The 19,534-nt window shown below is 48.4% G+C and overlaps 1 protein-coding gene across 4 annotated transcripts in view; it reads right to left on the minus strand.

Annotated features, from left to right (window-relative positions):
- Positions 1–1,567: 1,567 nt before the first annotated feature.
- The window catches only part of cachd1 (cache domain containing 1), a 79,137-nt gene continuing 61,170 nt past the window's right edge, over positions 1,568–19,534 (minus strand). Inside the window, exons 7-26 of one of the 4 annotated variants that reach the window (XM_029121729.2) lie at positions 18,916–19,132; positions 18,595–18,744; positions 15,535–15,768; positions 14,973–15,122; positions 13,882–14,005; positions 13,553–13,670; positions 12,200–12,368; positions 11,883–12,025; positions 10,572–10,753; positions 9,949–10,059; positions 8,642–8,764; positions 6,926–7,142; positions 6,495–6,655; positions 6,218–6,304; positions 5,949–6,065; positions 5,469–5,620; positions 5,004–5,162; positions 4,576–4,653; positions 4,360–4,461; positions 1,568–3,752 (exon numbers count right to left, since the gene is read on the minus strand). In XM_029121729.2, coding sequence (XP_028977562.1) covers positions 3,505–3,752; positions 4,360–4,461; positions 4,576–4,653; positions 5,004–5,162; positions 5,469–5,620; positions 5,949–6,065; positions 6,218–6,304; positions 6,495–6,655; positions 6,926–7,142; positions 8,642–8,764; positions 9,949–10,059; positions 10,572–10,753; positions 11,883–12,025; positions 12,200–12,368; positions 13,553–13,670; positions 13,882–14,005; positions 14,973–15,122; positions 15,535–15,768; positions 18,595–18,744; positions 18,916–19,132 — 3,042 coding nt within the window. In that variant the 3' untranslated portion in view covers positions 1,568–3,504. Of the gene's footprint in view, positions 3,753–4,359; positions 4,486–4,575; positions 4,654–5,003; positions 5,163–5,468; positions 5,621–5,948; positions 6,066–6,217; positions 6,305–6,494; positions 6,656–6,925; positions 7,143–8,641; positions 8,765–9,948; positions 10,060–10,571; positions 10,754–11,882; positions 12,026–12,199; positions 12,369–13,552; positions 13,671–13,881; positions 14,006–14,972; positions 15,126–15,534; positions 15,769–18,594; positions 18,745–18,915; positions 19,133–19,534 lie in introns of all 4 variants that reach the window. The other 3 variants (XM_029121727.2, XM_029121728.2, XM_029121726.2) reach the window with 3 other exon arrangements.

Consider the following 19,534-nt stretch of genomic DNA (forward strand, 5'->3'; position numbering starts at 1 on the left):
TGTAGGCGGACGGTGCCTTGAACTCTGAATGGCTGTGAGCGAAGTGCTGTTCGTGTTGGGCTCAGTGTGTGGGAGTAAAGGAGGAATGGTTGTAGGGCTCTCTCAATTTGTCATCCGGGGACAGACAAAGAAAAAAAACATTGTACATTGAGATGGTCGCTGGACTTTACTTGGTTTTAATCCAGCACACAGTAGGGTTATCCTTGCCACACATTTGGTCATTTATGACTTGGAAGAGTCCATATTAAATCAACAGTTTTCAAATAAAAATATTTATTCAACCATTGTCAGAATGTGACTTGGTCCTAAATTCCAAAACTTTTAAAATAAGATAATTATAGTTAAGCTTTGGTTTCTAAAGAATTGTCTCCATATCACTGATAAATTATTTCCTAGTCAACATTGTTACGTAAGTGGAGAAGGAACATCACTCTACTCAAAGGTAGTTGGGCTTGGCAAACAAGTTTCCCACAAAAGCACGTGTTTAATCTCTTTGGACTTCACTTACCAGCCGGTGAATGTTTGGTGCCCCTTGCTGTCAAGAAACATGTAAAAAAAATATTTTGGGAAATAATACTTCAAATATATATATTTTTTTAAAGCATCAGCTAAATGACTAAAACAAAAATAACTACAGAACATGTTTTGAATAATATATTTCCTTGACCAACCTTTGGGCTTTCACATGCTTAGGCTGAGTTTGTAGGCATCAGAGAACCAATTTAAAAACACTTCATTACACAGATTCTGACTGACATTACTGCTTAACACCATGGTCAGCATTTTGACACAATTGCGTACACATACTCTGGATCACAAACTAATTCACTAGGGGGGAAAAAAGGATGCCAAGACATCAATTCATCACTTTACACAAAGGGATTCACCACCTGTAAGAGAGACCACCTACATTAACACTCGACGGTTCTTGAATCCAGACGCGTCAAAACATGCATGCCGTCAAGATCCAAAGGCTGTTTGTCACTGAACTCCGTTAGATGAATAAGTGATGCTCCTCTCAGGCTGCAAGGCACTTTGCTGCTCCTAACATCCCCAATACAAACTACTGCCGTCTCAAATGTCCAGGGGTAAATGCAGTTTAAAGGGACCAAAACGTACGGCTGTCTCAAAAACACTCCAGCCTCAATGCAGACCGTGGGACTGAAGAGCCATTTCACCACATACCATTCAGCTGACCGCTGATAACCGTCCCATCCCGGTCTCATGGAGAAATGATACACATGGGTAGTGGAACGCCAAAATGTGCCAGACACAAAGGCTAGATAAAACAGGAGGTAATCCCTTCTGTTAATCCCACACTCTTGTGGCAGACATGAAAGTGTCCAACGCACTGTCCAAAGAAGATCACAATATGAAACCATCATTCATGTGGAAATGGTGTTGTTTTGTCATATTGTTAACGTATGCCTTGGGTGATGTGTAAGGTCTGAAGTGATGGCTGGACACAAGTTTGATTAATGTTTTCTAAACCAAAATAATTTTAAAAGAGTAGTGAATAATGGTCCACTCTGTGCTGTGGTGTGATAACGCAACGAGAGGCAAACGGTTCAAAGTGAAACGTGGACTTTTATCACATTCACATTGCAATAAATCATCTCCATAACCGCATATGTTACACTGGAAAAAAGGAATGGTGTACACACATTGAAGTTCCTTCAGTACAATAACGCAATTCATAGTGTTTGGTATACACAAGATTATACTTGCTTACACAGCTGGTAAATACAGTTAAGTGTTTACACTCTCTCCCATCAAAATTAGATGTAAAAAAACACTATGGGGATTATTCAGGCCAATTCAGTCTCAGTAAATGTGAGTGAAATGAAATTGACCCATGCCCTTCCTAGAACTGACCCAAGTTAACAAATAGAAAGATCTGCTGCACTCAAAAATAAAATCTCTTCCTGACAGTTTAAGTTCTTGTGTGCCAATTTGACCCACGTGTAATTAAAAGATGATGCTTTTATAGCCAATTGAGCTCCAACTTTAAGTGTGTAAAACACAGCTCTCTCAGTCTGTCTTCCATCCAGTATGGACCTAAAGAAAGGTAGACCTAGAAACATTCAAGGTGTCAGAGCACATTCTGACAGATACCATGAACTTCAACATATCAAAATAAACCCACATTTTGAACATTTTTAAAACACAATATTTCATTTTCAACATAAAATATGGAGTGTAACATATTAATAGTTATTTGTGATTAAAAAAACAACATATGTACACTTTATACTGTTTAGCTCAGAAAATAACCTTCTTTACCCAAACTAAATGAAAACCATTAACTGACTTGACTGATGCAGTTGATTCACATAAAAACAAACTGTCATACTGTAGGGCTAAAAGGACTTCAGAAAAATCAGCTGGACAGCTTAAAACAAAAATACTCTATTCGCTAATTACACTTTCAAACAATTAGAACATGTAATAATGACTTCAATGGGTATGCTCTGACGACCTTCATTCTATCACACACGCGCGCACACACACACACACACGCGCAGAGTGTACAGAAGACTGTTTTCTTCTGTTGTTATTGACCACAAAGGAACATAAAGATGTATGCAGCTACAGCAGCTCTCAGTCTCAAACAGAGACACACTCGCTCAACTCTGATAGGTCCCATTCGGGCAGAGAGAGTCGGAGTGGGCCGTAGCTTGGTCAGCCAGGCTCAGAAGGACCAACCAGGTTAACAGGGCACCCAAGTGCGGGCACTGCACGTCCTGCGCGTCTGTCCTTCTGCCAAGGTCCTGGCATGACAAACCTTATTCAGTGATACAGCACCCCCGGTCACAATCCTAGACAGATGGTCAGGTGAGCAAGACACCCAGGAGGTTCGAGGTTAAACTGCTAGCTGGGTTTCTGAATGTCTTGCAGTCAGTTCACCCTGTCAACAGAAAGAGCTCGTCTCCCCAATGATTTGCAACGGAAAATGTATCTAAATGATAACGTGAGTCACATATCCACTGAAAAACCACTTCCTCTTGGTTATGGTGACACAGGAAGTGACCTCAACAGAAAGTCAAGGGAGAGTGCAGCTGACGCATTCTGCGGTCCGTGTTCAGCCAGTCTCTTAACCGCAAAGTCCAGAGTTCAAATCCATTTCAATAAATAGTAGAAAAATAATCCATTTAGCCTTTTTTTTTTTTCTTGTTAAAAACTGGAAAACCACTTTATTAATACCCTTGTACAACACAACCAGCAGCACCTGGCCCCCAACACGGTCTGAGCAGGGCTCCGCCCACTCTCCCCCCGCCAATGTACAATCGTCCCGAGGATACTTCCCTGTTCTCCCTCAGCACACCTCCCCTCCCCACGGCCGGGCCCAGTTGGAGCACGTGGGGGGCGGGGAAGTCCGGAGGTGGTGGTGTAGTGGTGGTGATGTCCAGGGCCCGCGTGTAGTGACGTAGCCAAGCAATGAGGTGGGCCGGCGGGGGGAGTGGGGGGGGTGGAGGAGCGGCGACGCCAGGGGGAGGATCGGGATCAGCACTCGGCGTCCACGCTGTGCACGGTAACGGCGGCCTGCAGGTGGTGCGAGTGGAGGTGCAGCGGGTGGTGATGGGGCGGGTGGCGGTACGGGTGGAACTTGTGGCTGAGCAGCGCCGCCGTCTGCGGGGGCGTGTCCAGGTCCAGGTCGTCGTCGTGGTTACCCACGTCCACGCCGGCCGACAGGGGGTCGTTGTTGCACGGCGGGTTCTCGCTGTCCTCCTGGGGACTCATGGTGCTGTAGCCTGACGTGACGAACACAGGGACACATTCACGTTGACATGGCGCGGGACTCCCGTTACGGCGCGGCATGCAGAAACACACTGATTTGGCCCAAACAGGGATTCTAACACATCAACCCTCAGCTAATGACACCGAAACACCTTGTTAATTATATTTGAAACGTCAGTCTTCATAGAAATCTCTGGAGAAAGTGTACATGCAGAGAGTTGTGTGTGTGTGTCTAAGTTGCACATAGCCTGGTATGAAGGGTCTGTGTGTGTGTGTGTGTTTCTGCAGATTGTGGGAGGCCACCTCTGACTGAGCCAAGGAAATGAGCCAAACACTATACCGCTTTGCAGTTGGCCCTGAAGCAGTTCTGACAACTTTCTGTCTAGTTCTCAACTTTTCTCTATCGTCCTCTCCTTCGCTACTCCCCGTTTCTCTGCCCCCTGATCAGTGGTTACACAACCAGTGCTAGCTAGACTGACTCCTCTTCAGGGTGGAGGAGAAGAACACAAGGCCAGTGTTACGTGGGTTGTGACAGAGCAACACCACTCTCCTCGTCCTTAAGTTGAACACGCGTTTGAAAGGGCAGCGCTGTGTTCCTCGCCTGGCCGCGTGCCGTCTTACCGTGGTCACTCTCCGTTCCTGACCGCCCCCAGTACCTCCTCCTGCGCTCAGGACTGTGGGTGTGTCTCTCCATTACGGCCGCGATGAACCGGGTGTTGCTGACTGCAGGGCGGGACAGGAAAACATCTAGGTTAAATGACAAGGGACAAAACGCAGGGTCAACTCAAGGGAACGGTCTTACAGTACACCAATACTAATCCCCTGTGTGGTACTTACTGATCCCCCTGTCTTCGTGGCTGTCCTCGTCCCTCTCATCTCGCTCGTTGTCCAGGTTAGACATTCTCACCGACATCTCTGCGCACGATCGGGGAGAGACAATGTCTACAGTCAGTGTGGATATTCAGGGTTCACAGTCCAAAGAAGAAAACCTGTGCCCATGTGAATAGAAGCTGTTCATTCCCACACCTGTTGCATTTCCCCGGTTGATGCAGAGCCCTTAGGCCCAGACAACAGAAGGCATTATTGGGCAAATTACTGGGGAGACCGAGGCCAGAGGGGAGACCTCCGGACCGAGGCCAGAGGGGAGACCTCCGGACCGAGGCCAGAGGGGAGACCTCCGGACCGAGGCCAGAGGGGAGACCTCCGGACCGAGGCCAGAGGGGAGACCTCCGGACCGAGGCCAGAGGGGAGACCTCCGGACTTACCCTGTGCGGCCAGCGGGGACATGTGCTGGTGGGAGCGTCGGTGAATCTGGTGTCTATAGGCATAGACGGCCAACACCAGCACCATGATGCAGCCCATGATGCCCCCGGCAACCGGCCCTACTGGAGCACTCTTTATGTTGAGAGACGCCACCTCCTCATCTGGAAGGGCAGAGAGGAGGGGGTTTATGTTACATAGATGGAGGCTGTTAGCGAGTCCGGACAGAACGGGGCTGTTCATTCACAGTTTGTTGATTTGTTAAGATTGCTGTGTTTATGAGACATATCAGTGGGCAACAGACGGACACCATTTTCACACCTTTCTACTTATTATCAGTTTTGACTCTGATCAGAGGTAGAAAATAGTCTTGACCGGAAGACACTTCACAACCCTGCTCTCCGTGCCCAAAATATCAAATGACTTCATTCGCGCTATGGGGAACCAAACATCAACCCAGGTAGACTCACCCAGCATCCCCATGCCATCCATGTAGGGGCTCTTGGCCCCCACAATGCCCCCAAAGCATTCCTTCTGCAGGGCACAGTATGGCTTCTCCAAGTGGGTCTTCCCATCACTGTCCACCATACACCACTCACAGTCCAGCACACCGAAACAGTCACTGGGGATCACAGGGTGGAGTTAAGACCATACTGATGTACAGTACATACACCACACTCTGTCCTGCCTTACTACTAGCATGTACCAGAACATTCAATTACCTTTCACTGTTGTAATGGAGTTGGTAACCGTTTGTAATAGCTATGACAACCCTAACGTTTTTCTGGTTTATGGCCAATACAGCATGGCTAAAGGCTGTATCAAGGCACACTGCAACGTATCATGGGTAAGAACAGCCATAACCTGTCATACTGGCCACTACACACCCTGTGTATTCCTCTGTGGTCATGTGGTTTCCCTGGTGACACCGGGACAGTGCAGTACTCTACCTGCTGGTGAAGCGCTGGCTACAGCGGGTGTTGATACACTGGGGCAGAGTGTCCTGTAGGCTGGAGTCCATCACCGTCAAGGACAGGGGCTCCTGGTGCACCTCGCAGCTGGGGTTCCTAAAAAGCAGATACTCATGGTCAGACCACAGACGATGACAGTAGCCATGAGAACATTTCAACTAAGGACTGCCTAATTACCATTCAGGCTACAGCTATTATACGCTCAAATTAGGGAGTCATGTAGTCAAAACAGTGAACCAAGCCCTCACCGGTTCTCTGCATAGGTAAGGTTGCCAGTACATTCATTGACCTCCAGGGGGCACTCACAGGGACACTCGCACTCATTCTGCTCCATCCTGAAAAGCCAGCAGATCAATGTCAAAAATACACAACTACTACATGATCTACTAAGACGGTAATCAAAAATAAATAAAGCGACAATGAAAAAACAAAGGCATACTGACATTAACATCTGAAAAATTAATTCACAGTAATAAGAACCCAGCAAATCAACGTCTATGCAACAGAGTTCCAGAACTGTCCGACCTGTGACAGTTGAGACAGAGGCGGTCCACTGTGCTACAGGCACAGAAGGCCAGCGAATCGCACGTTTCGTTGACGATGCCGGCGAACGCATTGGTCCCTGGGATACGGGTGAGGCGGTACTTGGAGCAGTGGCTCCCGTGGACAAGGTTGGTCAGGTCCCCCTGAGGAGAGAGCGTGGATACAGTGAGACAGATGTGATGGCATCACACCAGTGGTAATCAACAGCTCTATGAATAAAGCCCTGGTCTGCCTCACTTCCTGTTTGACACGGTGTGTTCTGAGGAACAACACTGAAGAGGCTGTGATATATCCTACCACTTGGTGGGGCTGTGGTACTGATGAATGTCGTGCATTAACAACAGGTCCAGACGGCGTGGCCACACGCCTCGCCGTCTCGTCTCCTGTGTTTGTGGGGTCAGACAGAAACTCACAATGATGCTAGTGTTGAACTTGTAGAAGCGTTGGACTGTGCGGTCGCTGAAGCTGTTGCACAGGTTCTTCTTGACAAAGTTGGGGTGGTTCAAGATGTCGTTGGCCACCAGAGGCTCCTTGTGCGTGATGTGTTGCTGTTCGGCGGGGGCGTGGCCTTTAGGGTCGATGAGGGTGGGGTGGGCCACCAGGTAACCCCTGTCCTCCATGATGAAACACCTAAAGAGACAGAGAGAAAGAAAATAGTTATTTTACTGAACAGTACGATCAATCTGACCAAATATACCTGAACCAAAACCTGGAACACTTGCACATTGAAAATGATCTGACTGGAGCAACATAAACATTTAAAAATGGATACAGTGTCGGGTCAGGAGAGAGAAAGCGGTGTCGGGTCAGGAGAGAGAAAGCTGTGTCGGGTCAGGAGAGAGAAAGCTGTGTCGGGTCAGGAGAGAGAAAGCTGTGTCGGGTCAGGAGAGAGAAAGCTGTGTCGGGTCAGGAGAGAGAAAGCTGTGTCGGGTCAGGAGAGAGAAAGCGGTGTCGGGTCAGGAGAGAGAAAGCGGTGTCGGGTCAGGAGAGAGAAAGCGGTGTCGGGTCAGGAGAGAGAAAGCGGTGTCGGGTCAGGAGAGAGAAAGCGGTGTCGGGTCAGGAGAGAGAAAGCGGTGTCGGGTCAGGAGAGAGAAAGCTGTGTCGGGTCAGGAGAGAGAAAGCGGTGTCGGGTCAGGAGAGAGAAAGCGGTGTCGGGTCAGGAGAGAGAAAGCGGTGTCGGGTCAGGAGAGAGAAAGCGGTGTCGGGTCAGGAGAGAGAAAGCGGTGTCGGGTCAGGAGAGAGAAAGCTGTGTCGGGTCAGGAGAGAGAAAGCGGTGTCGGGTCAGGAGAGAGAAAGCGGTGTCGGGTCAGGAGAGAGAAAGCTGTGTCGGGTCAGGAGAGAGAAAGCTGTGTCGGGTCAGGAGAGAGAAAGCTGTGTCGGGTCAGGAGAGAGAAAGCTGTGTTACGGAGAGAAACCCTGTCAACCCCAACCACCCCGGTCAGAGCACAGTCCATTTGCACATTAATATGAACCCATCCTGCCTGTTCCCAACCTCAGTGACAACCTGAAGTTGTAGTTGTAGAGGAAATGGAATGAGAGCCTGTTGCATACATTTTGCCTTTGAATGTTAACGAGACCGCACAACATCAAACTCCTGCTCCACATTCACAGGGCCGGCTGAGAAGAGCAGAAGACAACCCGCCAGAAACCCAGTCACCCGGGGATCCAGTTTCAGAGGCGTGTCTTTGAACGCCTGCTATGTTAGGTTAGCCTGATCCAAACCCATTCAACCTCAACCCAACCCACCCCAGTCCCCTTCCTCTGGGTTAATCCTGTTAAACATGAACCACTGAACACCCTGGCTACCACAGGGTGGGACGGGGGGACTGGGATTGGAGAAATGGAGAGAAAAAATGAAAAGCAGCACCATCTAACATAACAGGATGTCTCTGGAATGCAATTATAATCAGCTTATCTCCCTTCCCGCCCTCTCTCTCTCTGCACCCCTCCCTCCCCCATTCTCACCCCTCCCTCCCCCATTCTCACCCCTCCCTCCCCCATTCTCACCCCTCCCTCCCCCATTCTCACCCCTCCCCGCATCCTTCTCTGTGCTATTCAAATCAGATTAGCTTGATTAACAGTCTCTGAAACATCAGCGGCTTGGCGCTCAGTAACCCTATCAAACGTACCGTATCTTGTTGCCCTTGTCCTGGTTGCAGATGGGGAGGAGGTCCAGCAGAACCTTGTAGAAGTAGCGCAGGGTGAAGTCAATGCCCATCACAGCCACCGCATAACCCGAGGCCATCTGAGAACTACACAGAGAAGGAGAGGGAGCGGAGAGACAATGATTCAGTAGAACCCATTTCATATTCTCTCTCTGCCTTCCCTGCTGCTGGTAAACCTCCAACATCTCACACACGTGTGCGCGCGCGTGTACCTCAACAGAATATGAACAGGCAGTATTACAATGACTCCAGATCAGTTTAACATTCTCCTGCTACACTTGTCGCTCAACGGTGGTGGGCCGAGTGTCCCAGAATGCCGGCATGACCAGCCAATGTGTCGACAGCTACAGCTTGTACTAAGGCGACCATGTTGGAACTGTAGTCTGCATTCCGACCACGCCCTGGATTCCCACAAAGGGTGGTGCAAAAGTTGGGGCAAATTGGCTAAGCTGTGTCCAAGTTGGAGAAAGGCAGGCCAGAAAGGTTTGTCTTGTCGCACTCTACTGGCTCCTTGTGGCGGGTAAAGTGCCTGCAAACTCGATTATAATCATTAACCTGACAAATAGAGTTCTATTCTAAAAGCACGTTGGTTCCAGTCTACTTCCGATTTCAGTGAGTGGTGTGATAAGCAGTATGGCTTGGCAGGATGTGGTTCAGAATATACATGCCCCATCTTTGACTCTCTCAAGGAAGCTGAATAACAAAATTGGGGGAACAAGACGACGACACAGGTGGCTTCAAAGGTCACAGCGCTGATGCAAGACTGAACAACATTGGTTTCCAACCTTTTCTAGCCTAAGACCTACATACCAATTAGTAACATACTTCGCCTAGTCCTCCGTGTACTGGAAAGAGTACTGCACCATATTTACTGTCATTATGTCTGGTAAATTAAACATCTCTGAAAGGGGGGGTGGGCAAAAAAATAAATGACTTATTTCATCCCATAAGTTATTCATCCCAATATTGCTATGGTTAATTCTTCGCTTTTATTTTTGAAATAACATTTTTCTTTTGTTTGTTTCTGTTTCGTTTGATGTTCAAAGTATGTCTGTCAACCCATACTTTTGTCATTAAACTGGCTCCAAGCAGAAAGATTTTCACCACACATACAGACAGGCGGACTGACGGCAATATTGGTGGAAATGCGCTGCCAGGCTTGTAAGGGATGTGTTGGAGACTTCTCGGACACCCCTTTCTGGAAGCACGCATTTCCCACCATGTTGCACTCTTACATATTTCTATAACATGCAGGTTCCATCTCATTGTACCTTGAGGCATGGATGGTGTGGCTGATGGTGACCACGTAGCCGGCGCCCCCCACATCCAGGTACGGCCCGGTGAAGGTGATGAGGCCTGGGTTGGCCACGGCATGCTGGTACCTAGATGGACCAGAGGTTTGAGGCCAGGGCCAGTGTGAAGGAGACACACACACACACACACACACACACACACACACACACACACACACACACACACACACACACACACACACACACACACACACACACACACACACACACACACACACACACACACACACACACACACACACACACGAGGCGCTAATTCCATGACCACATGCAATTCACTGATCTAAAACCTGGGAAAACAAGAACAGTCTCCACTCTGACCATATGTTGAAACATTCCAGAGTGAAACTGTATCTGTCGATTCCACAACTCTCATGCAACAAGAAAAGCGTCAGGAAGGATTTATCAGATCCAAACTTCTTGACCGAAAGCGAGTCGCTCTAACGCAGAACAGAGAACTCTACGAAGCCGGGCCAAAACACTGAAGTAGGACTCAACTTTCTGTTGTTATACGACTCTGGAACTATTTCAAATAACCCCGCCCCTCAGTCCAGCCCCCATCCACCCTAAATAAACCTCACCATTGTCTGCGGGTCGGGTCGAAGGCTTTGTCCATGAGTGAGCCGGGGTAAATCCGCAGCACCCCATTGGGCGTTGCTATGTAACGGCGAACAATGTAGCAGTTCAGGCTACTCATCTCCATGAGTGTCATCCATTCATCTGTGACGTGACTGGTCGCCATCACCTCGTTCCTGACCGACGACTAGAGGAGGCACAAAGAGAGAAAACATAGCAGGGTTCCTTTAAGGCAGGCCTGGGAAGAGGAGAGGAACCCACCGAGCTCTAGGCTGTAGGCTAACCACGGCTCAGGATCTCGGATTCTCTTTCCCCCTCAGCCTTTTACCAAGAGTCTTTCCCCATTCTCTCACCACATCCAGAGGGGCTAAAACTGCCAACAGCAAGGAGCTATTCTCAAGGCTCACCGTAAAGACATGAGAAGAAAGGTTAAGAAACAAGACTTGACGGGCAGTTCCGTTTTTTGTTTGGTGATGCAAGCTAACATGTTTTGTCTTCTAGAGGGTCTCTCGTCAACTGTTGCTGCTAAACAACATTCACATGGTTTTATTTCATTAATACATTACCCCAGGGTTGGCCATGAGGCGTGTGTGTACCTTGAGGCCTGGGTTGGCCATGAGGCGTGTGTGTACCTTGAGGCCTGGGTTGGCCATGAGGCGTGTGTGTACCTTGAGGCCTGGGTTGGCCATGAGGCGTGTGTGTACCTTGAGGCCTGGGTTGGCCATGAGGCGTGTGTGTACCTTGAGGCCTGGGTTGGCCATGAGGCGTGTGTGTACCTTGAGGCCTGGGTTGGCCATGAGGCGTGTGTGTACCTTGAGGCCTGGGTTGGCCATGAGGCGTGTGTGTACCTTGAGGCCTGGGTTGGCCATGAGGCGTGTGTGTACCTTGAGGCCTGGGTTGGCCATGAGGCGTGTGTGTACCTTGAGGCCTGGGTTGGCCATGAGGCGTGTGTGTACCTTGAGGCCTGGGTTGGCCATGAGGCGTGTGTGTACCTTGAGGCCTGGGTTGGCCATGAGGCGTGTGTGTACCTTGAGGCCTGGGTTGGCCATGAGGCGTGTGTGTACCTTGAGGCCTGGGTTGGCCATGAGGCGTGTGTGTACCTTGAGGCCTGGGTTGGCCATGAGGCGTGTGTGTACCTTGAGGCCTGGGTTGGCCATGAGGCGTGTGTGTACCTTGAGGCCTGGGTTGGCCATGAGGCGTGTGTGTACCTTGAGGCCTGGGTTGGCCATGAGGCGTGTGTGTACCTTGAGGCCTGGGTTGGCCATGAGGTGTGTGTGTACCTTGAGGCCTGGGTTGGCTATGAGGTGTGTGTGTACCTTGAGGCCTGGGTTGGCTATGAGGCGGGTGTTGTCACTGAGATAGGCAGTGTAATGTTCCACCATGCGTTTGGTCTCCGGCTGGCTGAGGTGCTCGTAGGGAGAGGAGAAACTCCCCGCAGACAGCATCACCGTGGGACTCTCTGAGAGAGGAGACGGGCAAGAGGAAGGCAGGACAGACAAAACCAATACGTAAATAGTCACGTATGACTATGACAAACAGAGACGAGGAGCTCTAATTAGCCTGCCGTCATGTTTCAAATAAAAGCTCTGCCTTTTATTCTGTTTCATCTATGAATGCGAGCCCAGGTTCTTACCGACGGTAGCCAGCTGTTTGAAGTGCAGACAGTAGGACGGTTGTCCCAGGAGGTCCAGACGGTGATAGAGAAGCTTGGAGCTGGGAGCAGTGTTCAGGTTCTTCAGGTGTTTCACCGGTACTTCTGGTTGGACGTATACTATGCACAGGATGAAGGATGTGTCCTGGACCTGGGGAGAGGACAGGGTTTAAGTGGTTGCAGGTGGCCCAGGGGTTAGGACGTAAGATGCGTAAGTGAGAGGTGGAGAGAGAAGTGGACAGTTGTTTAAGATTAGGAGCTTCAGCAGGATATGGTTTCTGAAAATGAAACTTAGAGTTCTGCCCCGAACGGTCCAGAAAGATCCAGAACAAGACAGGGACACCCCTACTGCCAGCTCCTCTACTCCCATCTCCTCACGCGTGTTTTTGGTCGCTCAGTCGTCACAGCAATGTTTTACCCGGCTGCAACGTCGCTCGTCAACCACCACACAAGCACATGCCGAGTCACCAACGGTCCACTCCCAGCCCTGCTGACAGCGGCCGTGGAGATAAATGGGCTGCACTTAACGATGACACCAGCAACAAACTGGGCGAATGCAGCGACTCTCATTCAGATATGAAAGGAACCATGTCAAGTGGATCTGGGTGAAAGGCTGGGGTGGGAATTAAGAGACTGCCCTGTCGTGGGAAAGAACTGAAACAAAGATTTTCCTGAGCCAAGTTAGCATTTTAATACTTAAACAAAATGGCCAGACAGCTGGGTAGAAACTAGTCAAACACTGTTATTCAGAAGTGCTTTGAAACTCCATAACAAGTGGTAACCGTAGCTGCCACAAATCAAAACCTTAAATTTGCTGGGATTTGGAGAGATCCTGATATGTTTCGAGACATTCAGTGGTAAGCTGTAACACCAGTTAATCAGGGACTGAGAGCAATAACAGAAAATTTTGAAAACACAATTTCAAAAACAATGTTTGATATAAGGGTCCACTTTGGTGGTTTCAGAGGGCACTACTTTTTGTGTTATTACACAATCGTAGAGTTCTGAATCTTTCTGTATTTACGTGCTAGCCCATAGCAACAGATCATGTCAACTGTTTGGGCAAAGTCAATGTTAATGCTGTCCTCCCTACTTCTCATAAAACATGACACAAGGGGAATGCAGGGAAAGCTAGCTCTGGAACGTAACAGAAAGGGTTTTGGGTGTGAGTGAACTGGGCTAATACTCAAGGAACATACTGAAGGTCACAGCGTTTGGTGGGAACCGCTGTGATTGAGGGAGATGGACTGAGACAGCCAAAGGAAAGAGAAAGACAGCTCTGTGGTTCTTACTTGCTGTGTTATGAAAAAAAAGAGTGAAACCAGAGCATCCTACCAGTTTCCAAGCATAGCTGACATTGTAGGCCTCCTTGCTGGGGTCTCGAAGTCGGTTGGTGTGCCATGACAGCGAGGAGTTGGTGGGCACAGATATCACTTGACTACCCAGGGGCAGTCTGGAGTAACACAAGGAGCAGCGAGGTTAGCATTAGCAAATAAAACATTCTATACAACAGAGCAGGCATTACAGTCCATTCACCAAAACACTTTGGTCAAGATGTATTACAACACAGGCTACTTACCACATCAGTAGCCTACGTTGAGTTTCTATCATCTATATAAACCGGGTGAGAAGCCACGTCTCATAGCCCCCTGGCCCTAACTCACCGGAGGATGTTCTCCCGTACCGCGGGGAACCCTGGGATGTTCTCGTAGTGGATGATGTCTGTGTGCAGCGGAGGCTCTGTCATCAGGTAGGGACGCGTGAGAGACGGGTGCATCAGGGTGTAACCTGGGAAACCCCAAAAAACAACGACATAATCAGAGCGTGCGTCAGTCGGCGTGGTGAGGGGCTCTTCAGTCAGAAGCAGACTGATGAATTCTCAAGTGTATAGGGATATGTTGTCTCCTCAGATTCAGCCAAAATCAGCCAAGTTGATCGGACAGCGCTTCACTTTACAGATGGACAATGAACCAAAACAAACTGCGAAAGCAACCCAGGAGTTTTGAAGGAAACGTGTAATGTTCTGCTATGGCCGAGTCAATCACTTGATCTCAACCCGATCATGCATGCATTTCATTTGCTGAAGACAAAACTTAAGGCAGAAAGACCCACAAAGACCCCTGAAGACAGCTGCAGTAAAGGCAAAGCATCACAAACGAGTAAACCCAGTGTTTGGTGATGTCCATGCATTTCAGAATTCAAGCAGTCATTGTCTGAAAAGGATTCTCAACAAAGTATTAACAATGAACATTTTATTTATGATTGTGTTCATTTGTTAATACTGTTAATTACATCTGAGCCCCTGAAATAAGGGGACTGTGTATGAAAATGGTAGCAATTCCTAAATATATCATATTTTTGTTCAACCCTTTGAATTAAAGCTGAAATTCTGCACTTAAATTGCATCGCGTTTGTTTCATTTTAAATCCATTGTGGTGGCTTACAGAGCCCAAAATGTCTCAGTGTCTAAATATATCTAAATATAACTGACATACCATATATTCTTATACGTGATAAATGTCTGTTCCGGGTTTTAATGTTTGCCTTTTTTAACTGCGCAAGCAAACAAATGGTCTGTGTAGATGATGTTAGAAAAAGTAACATCTAAGATGTTGCTATTCCCCTTTAAGAAGCTAGTTATGTTTTTACCTAAGAAGTGTTTTTGATATCTGGACCCTGGTTTTTCTGAGACTATGCACAAAGGTTTGTGTGTGTATGTGTGTGTGTGTGTGTGTGTGAGAAAGAGATAACATACCTTTGTTGTCTATTAGAAAGGTGTAGGAGGCCAGGGAATCCTGGTAGTAGGTGACATCCTCTAGAATGTAGGCTAGGTTCACATCTACTCCCACCACACCTAGCAACAAGTTGCCAAAGTAACAGGGACGGCTTACTGTTATGATAAAACCTGCTGGGAGAACAAAGAAAAAAATATATAGATTCACATCACCGTAATTGATCACCAAGAACCCTTATCAATCTGATCGAGATTCTAATCTACTGTTCACCAGTGATTCAAAAACCACAGCTCCCATTATCTTAGTTCTAACTTCAACCAGGCAGACATGAGCAGAACTGATCCCAGACCGATTGTTAGTTCCCAGGTAGGGCTTATGTTTACTAAGCACAGATTTCAAATCAGAACACTACACATAATGACGGTGACAGCAACCCTGGCCCTAGACCTCTGTAAACCCACTACCCACATGGCCAAGGAAAAGCTGGTTCTGGGATTGGGATCCAGTTTCATAACGAACCCTGCAGTCAAACAGTATTAAACAAACCTACAGAATCTGATCTGGGAGCAGTTGTAAACCCACCATCTCCTATGGGGTCCTGGTACGCCAGGCTGAAGCGGGCCAGGTCGATCATGCGGTTGGGCAGGTTGATGTAAAAGCGGCCCACGGTGGTCTCAAGGTTACTGAGCTGGTTCAAGACCATCATGCTCCCCTTCACCACGGGCAGCGCTGAGCGGTCCGGTACGCCATACTTCAACGAATTCTGCTCGGCCAGGTCGCGCAGGAACGCCAGCTCTTTCAGACCGGTCACGCCCTCTGCGGAGAGATGGACATTTGTGGTTTGAAGTGCTTGTGTTGACACGCCCCCACACTCCTCCCCACCCCTGTTGACTGGCGCATAGAGCAGCCACAAGATACCTCTGAGCGTTTTTAATAGATCGATGGAATGGATCATGCAGAAGCCCTCAAGAATACAGCTAGACCCGATTACAGAGGACACCCTAGAATGACCCCTCCAACACAGAAGGCCCAAAAAACTGGTACTGGAGGTAGCTGGCATTTTACTGGGATTCATAAGGAACGAACACCAATCATTTTTCTGATTGGATTAAAGAGGGTTCATGATGTGTGCTTAGGGACAGATCTGGTCATGATAAGATGGACAGATGAGAGGGTTGACTGAATTCATAAGAAGGTGAGTCAGACTAACGCATTCTGGTATTAATGGACTGACAGCCAGCTTGGGCCTACATGGACATCTGGCTATTAATATGCTCTCTAAAAGCCATGAATGAATGGGCAAGGGATTTACTAGTCAATGTCTTTAAATCAATCTTCAATGTGTTTTCTTTTCCATTTCATTTTCCATACTGCATTATAAGGATACTTGAGGGATTGAGGTAGTGATACAGGCTTGGGCAGTAGAGACTGGCTAGCATTAGACAGCAGCACACACAAGGGGAAAAACAAGAGGTATTGGCAGAACACCCCGTATGTCGCGATTCCAGATTCTAACACTCAGAAATGCATAGTTGAAACATCAGAGTAGATACGGGAAAAAAAGTCCTCCACTGATCACGTTGAACAATCAACCGCACATCTGCCACACTCACGACTGCACCAGACACTGAACAAAAACAACATGTGATTCCAGGATTTCTCCCAAGTCTTTTACAGAAATGTGTTGACATCCCTGTCCGTGCACATTCCTCCTATCCCAAGATAACCCATCTGACTGACAGGTGTGGCATATCAAGATGGTGATGAAATAGCATGATAACGACACAGGTGACCCTTAGGCTGAGAACAATAAAAGGCCACTCTAAAACATGCAGTTTTGTCACACAACACAATGCTACAGAAGTCTCAAGTCTAGAGGGAATGTGCCAACTACAAGGATGCCACATAATTAAACGCTAATTTCTCCTGCACAACCCTCAAAGTAGGTGTAGAGCATTTGGCAGTACTTCCAACCGGCCTTACAACCACAGACCATAAGTAACCACACCAGCCTTTCAGATCCAGCTTCTTTAACTGTGGGATCGTTTGATACCAGCCACCTGAGGAAACTGTGGTTTTGCACAACCAAAGAATTCCTGCACAAAATGTTAGAAACCGTCTCAGGAAAGCTTATCAGCGTGCTCCTCTTCCCTAAAGATACTGACTGGCTTTCAGATCCACACCCCAATTTATGTTTTTATCTGTGACAATCAGATGAATAACAGTATCCTGGGTCATGTGAAATCCATATATAAGGGAGTAATTAATCTGATTTCCTGATATGTACCACATCTTTGAAATAGTTGATTGCTGGGTTCATGTTTTGTTCAGTGTACTTGAAAACATCGGAGCGGATGGGGGGGGGGGGCATCCATTGATCACCGACATTCAACAGCTCACATCTGGCCAGCTGACATGCATGAGCACACGCACACACCCTTTGAAGTTTCTACAGTCAGGGCCTCTCAGATGTCCCTCATTGTTATTTTCTATTGACAAATTATTTGTGATTATGGCAGGCAAGTGCATGTACTGTGAATGGGTCACTGTGTCAGACATGGAGCAAAAGAGGAGAGAAAAGGATGAGAGAGGTGGGAAAGTAGGTGGGGATGAGAGGGCTAAGGAGGGGATGAGAGGGGGGAGGAGAGACAGGAGGGGGAGGTGAAAGAGGTGTGGGAGAGAAGGCAAGAAATAGGTAGGAGGGGATGAGAGCGGAAAGGAGAGGATGAGGGCTGGGAGGGGAGTAGTGGGTGAGAGAAGATGAGGAAGGGGAGGAGAAGAGGAGGGGAGGAAGGGACGACACAGGCGGGGAGGGGAGGAAGGTTGAATAGAATGATAATGGAGGGGGAGGTGGATAAACCAGACACAGTTCAAAACAAAAAGCCTTTGAGGTTCATGAGGACCTCTCCAGCTCACAGCGCTTCTCTTTACCCATCCCCCTTCCCATCGGATTGAGTCCAGACCCACCCCCACTCACACCCCACCCCAGGTACCATCCACACACACAGCTCACTAGTCATCAGGATTGTTCCTTTATTCACCTTATCAGGCATTTTGGATTCATTCCGTTTGTAAAAATGTAACAAGTGTATATTATAACAATCCAAAATTCTAATGTACTTGTACACTGAAATGTACATTGAGTGACTTCTGACTGATTGTCTTCATTGGGTGATTTCTTAATGTAATTTCTGACTGGATAACCGGGTGGTTAATGTCTGACTGGAAAACCGGGTGGTTAATGTCTGACCGGGTAACCTCGCGGTTAAGGTCGGTATCTGACCAGGTAACCTCGTGGTTAAGGTCGGCGTCTGACCAGGTAACCTCGTGGTTAAGGTCTGCGTCTGACCAGGTAACCTCGTGGTTAAGGTCGGCGTCTGACCAGGTAACCTCGTGGTTAAGGTCGGCGTCTGACCAGGTAACTGCGTGGTTAAGGTCGGCGTCTGACCAGGTAACTGCGTGGTTAAGGTCAGCGTCTGACCAGGTAACTGCGTGGTTAAGGTCAGCGTCTGACCAGGTAACCTCGTGGTTAAGGTCGGCGTCTGACCAGGTAACTGCGTGGTTAAGGTCGGCGTCTGACCAGGTAACTGCGTGGTTAAGGTCAGCGTCTGACCAGGTAACTGCGTGGTTAAGGGTTCCTACCGTTCATGAGGGCGTAGGTGAGGATCATGACTGAGTTGTTGAGGTGGCGGTTCTCTTCTTTGACCACACGCAGTGTGTCCCTCTTCTCATGCTCTGACGCTTCTCCAGATGTGATGCCAGACGACAGGTAGACGATGACCATGTCTGTGTCTGAGAAGAACATGGATCAGAACCAAATCACAAAATTAGAAATAAATCCTTCTCACAAACACTGACCTTTTATAACATTCAGTGAGCCATTTCAAGCACAAACTATTCCAGTATACAAATGATCTTATTGTGTTATAAAAACATGGATTGAGCTGTTCAATATGATCTTACTGGTGAGCTGGCGAGTGATGTTGCTGGTGTTCCTGAGGAGCTGGAAAGCCTTCTGGAAGCCGAGTGCATGCTGGGTAGGGCTGTCAGAGGCCTTGAGATTGCTGATAAATGTGCCCATCTTCCTCTTGGTCTCACTGGTAGCAGGAGACAGGTAGCTTTTGTAGCACTGGTCCAGAGAACAGGCACGCACAGCCTCAGCTGATGACAGGATGGATATCTGTGTGAGAGGAGGACAGCAACAACACAGTCAGATTCATGACCAACCAACACAACGCCACCTTCTGGTAATATATAGTGACTGCTATCTTCATAGGGAGAGGAGAAAACCTTGTGAGGATGGATGATGTGTGGTGGGGGGGCATCAGGGAGTGGGGGGGCATCAGGGAGTGGGGGAGCAATAGGGGGATGGATGATGTGTGGTGGGGGGGCATCAGGGAGTGGGAGGGCATCAGGGAGTGGGGGGGCATCAGGGGGTGGAGGATATGTTGTGGGAGCAATAGGGGGATGGATGATGCGGTGGGGAGCCATCGGGGGGATGGATGATGCGGTGGGGGGCCATCGGGGGGGATGGATGATGCGGTGGGGGGCCATCGGGGGGGATGGATGATGCGGTGGGGGG

Source organism: Esox lucius, chromosome 8 (genome assembly GCF_011004845.1).
Source record: "Esox lucius isolate fEsoLuc1 chromosome 8, fEsoLuc1.pri, whole genome shotgun sequence".
In the NCBI taxonomy this organism is placed as follows: domain Eukaryota; kingdom Metazoa; phylum Chordata; class Actinopteri; order Esociformes; family Esocidae; genus Esox; species Esox lucius.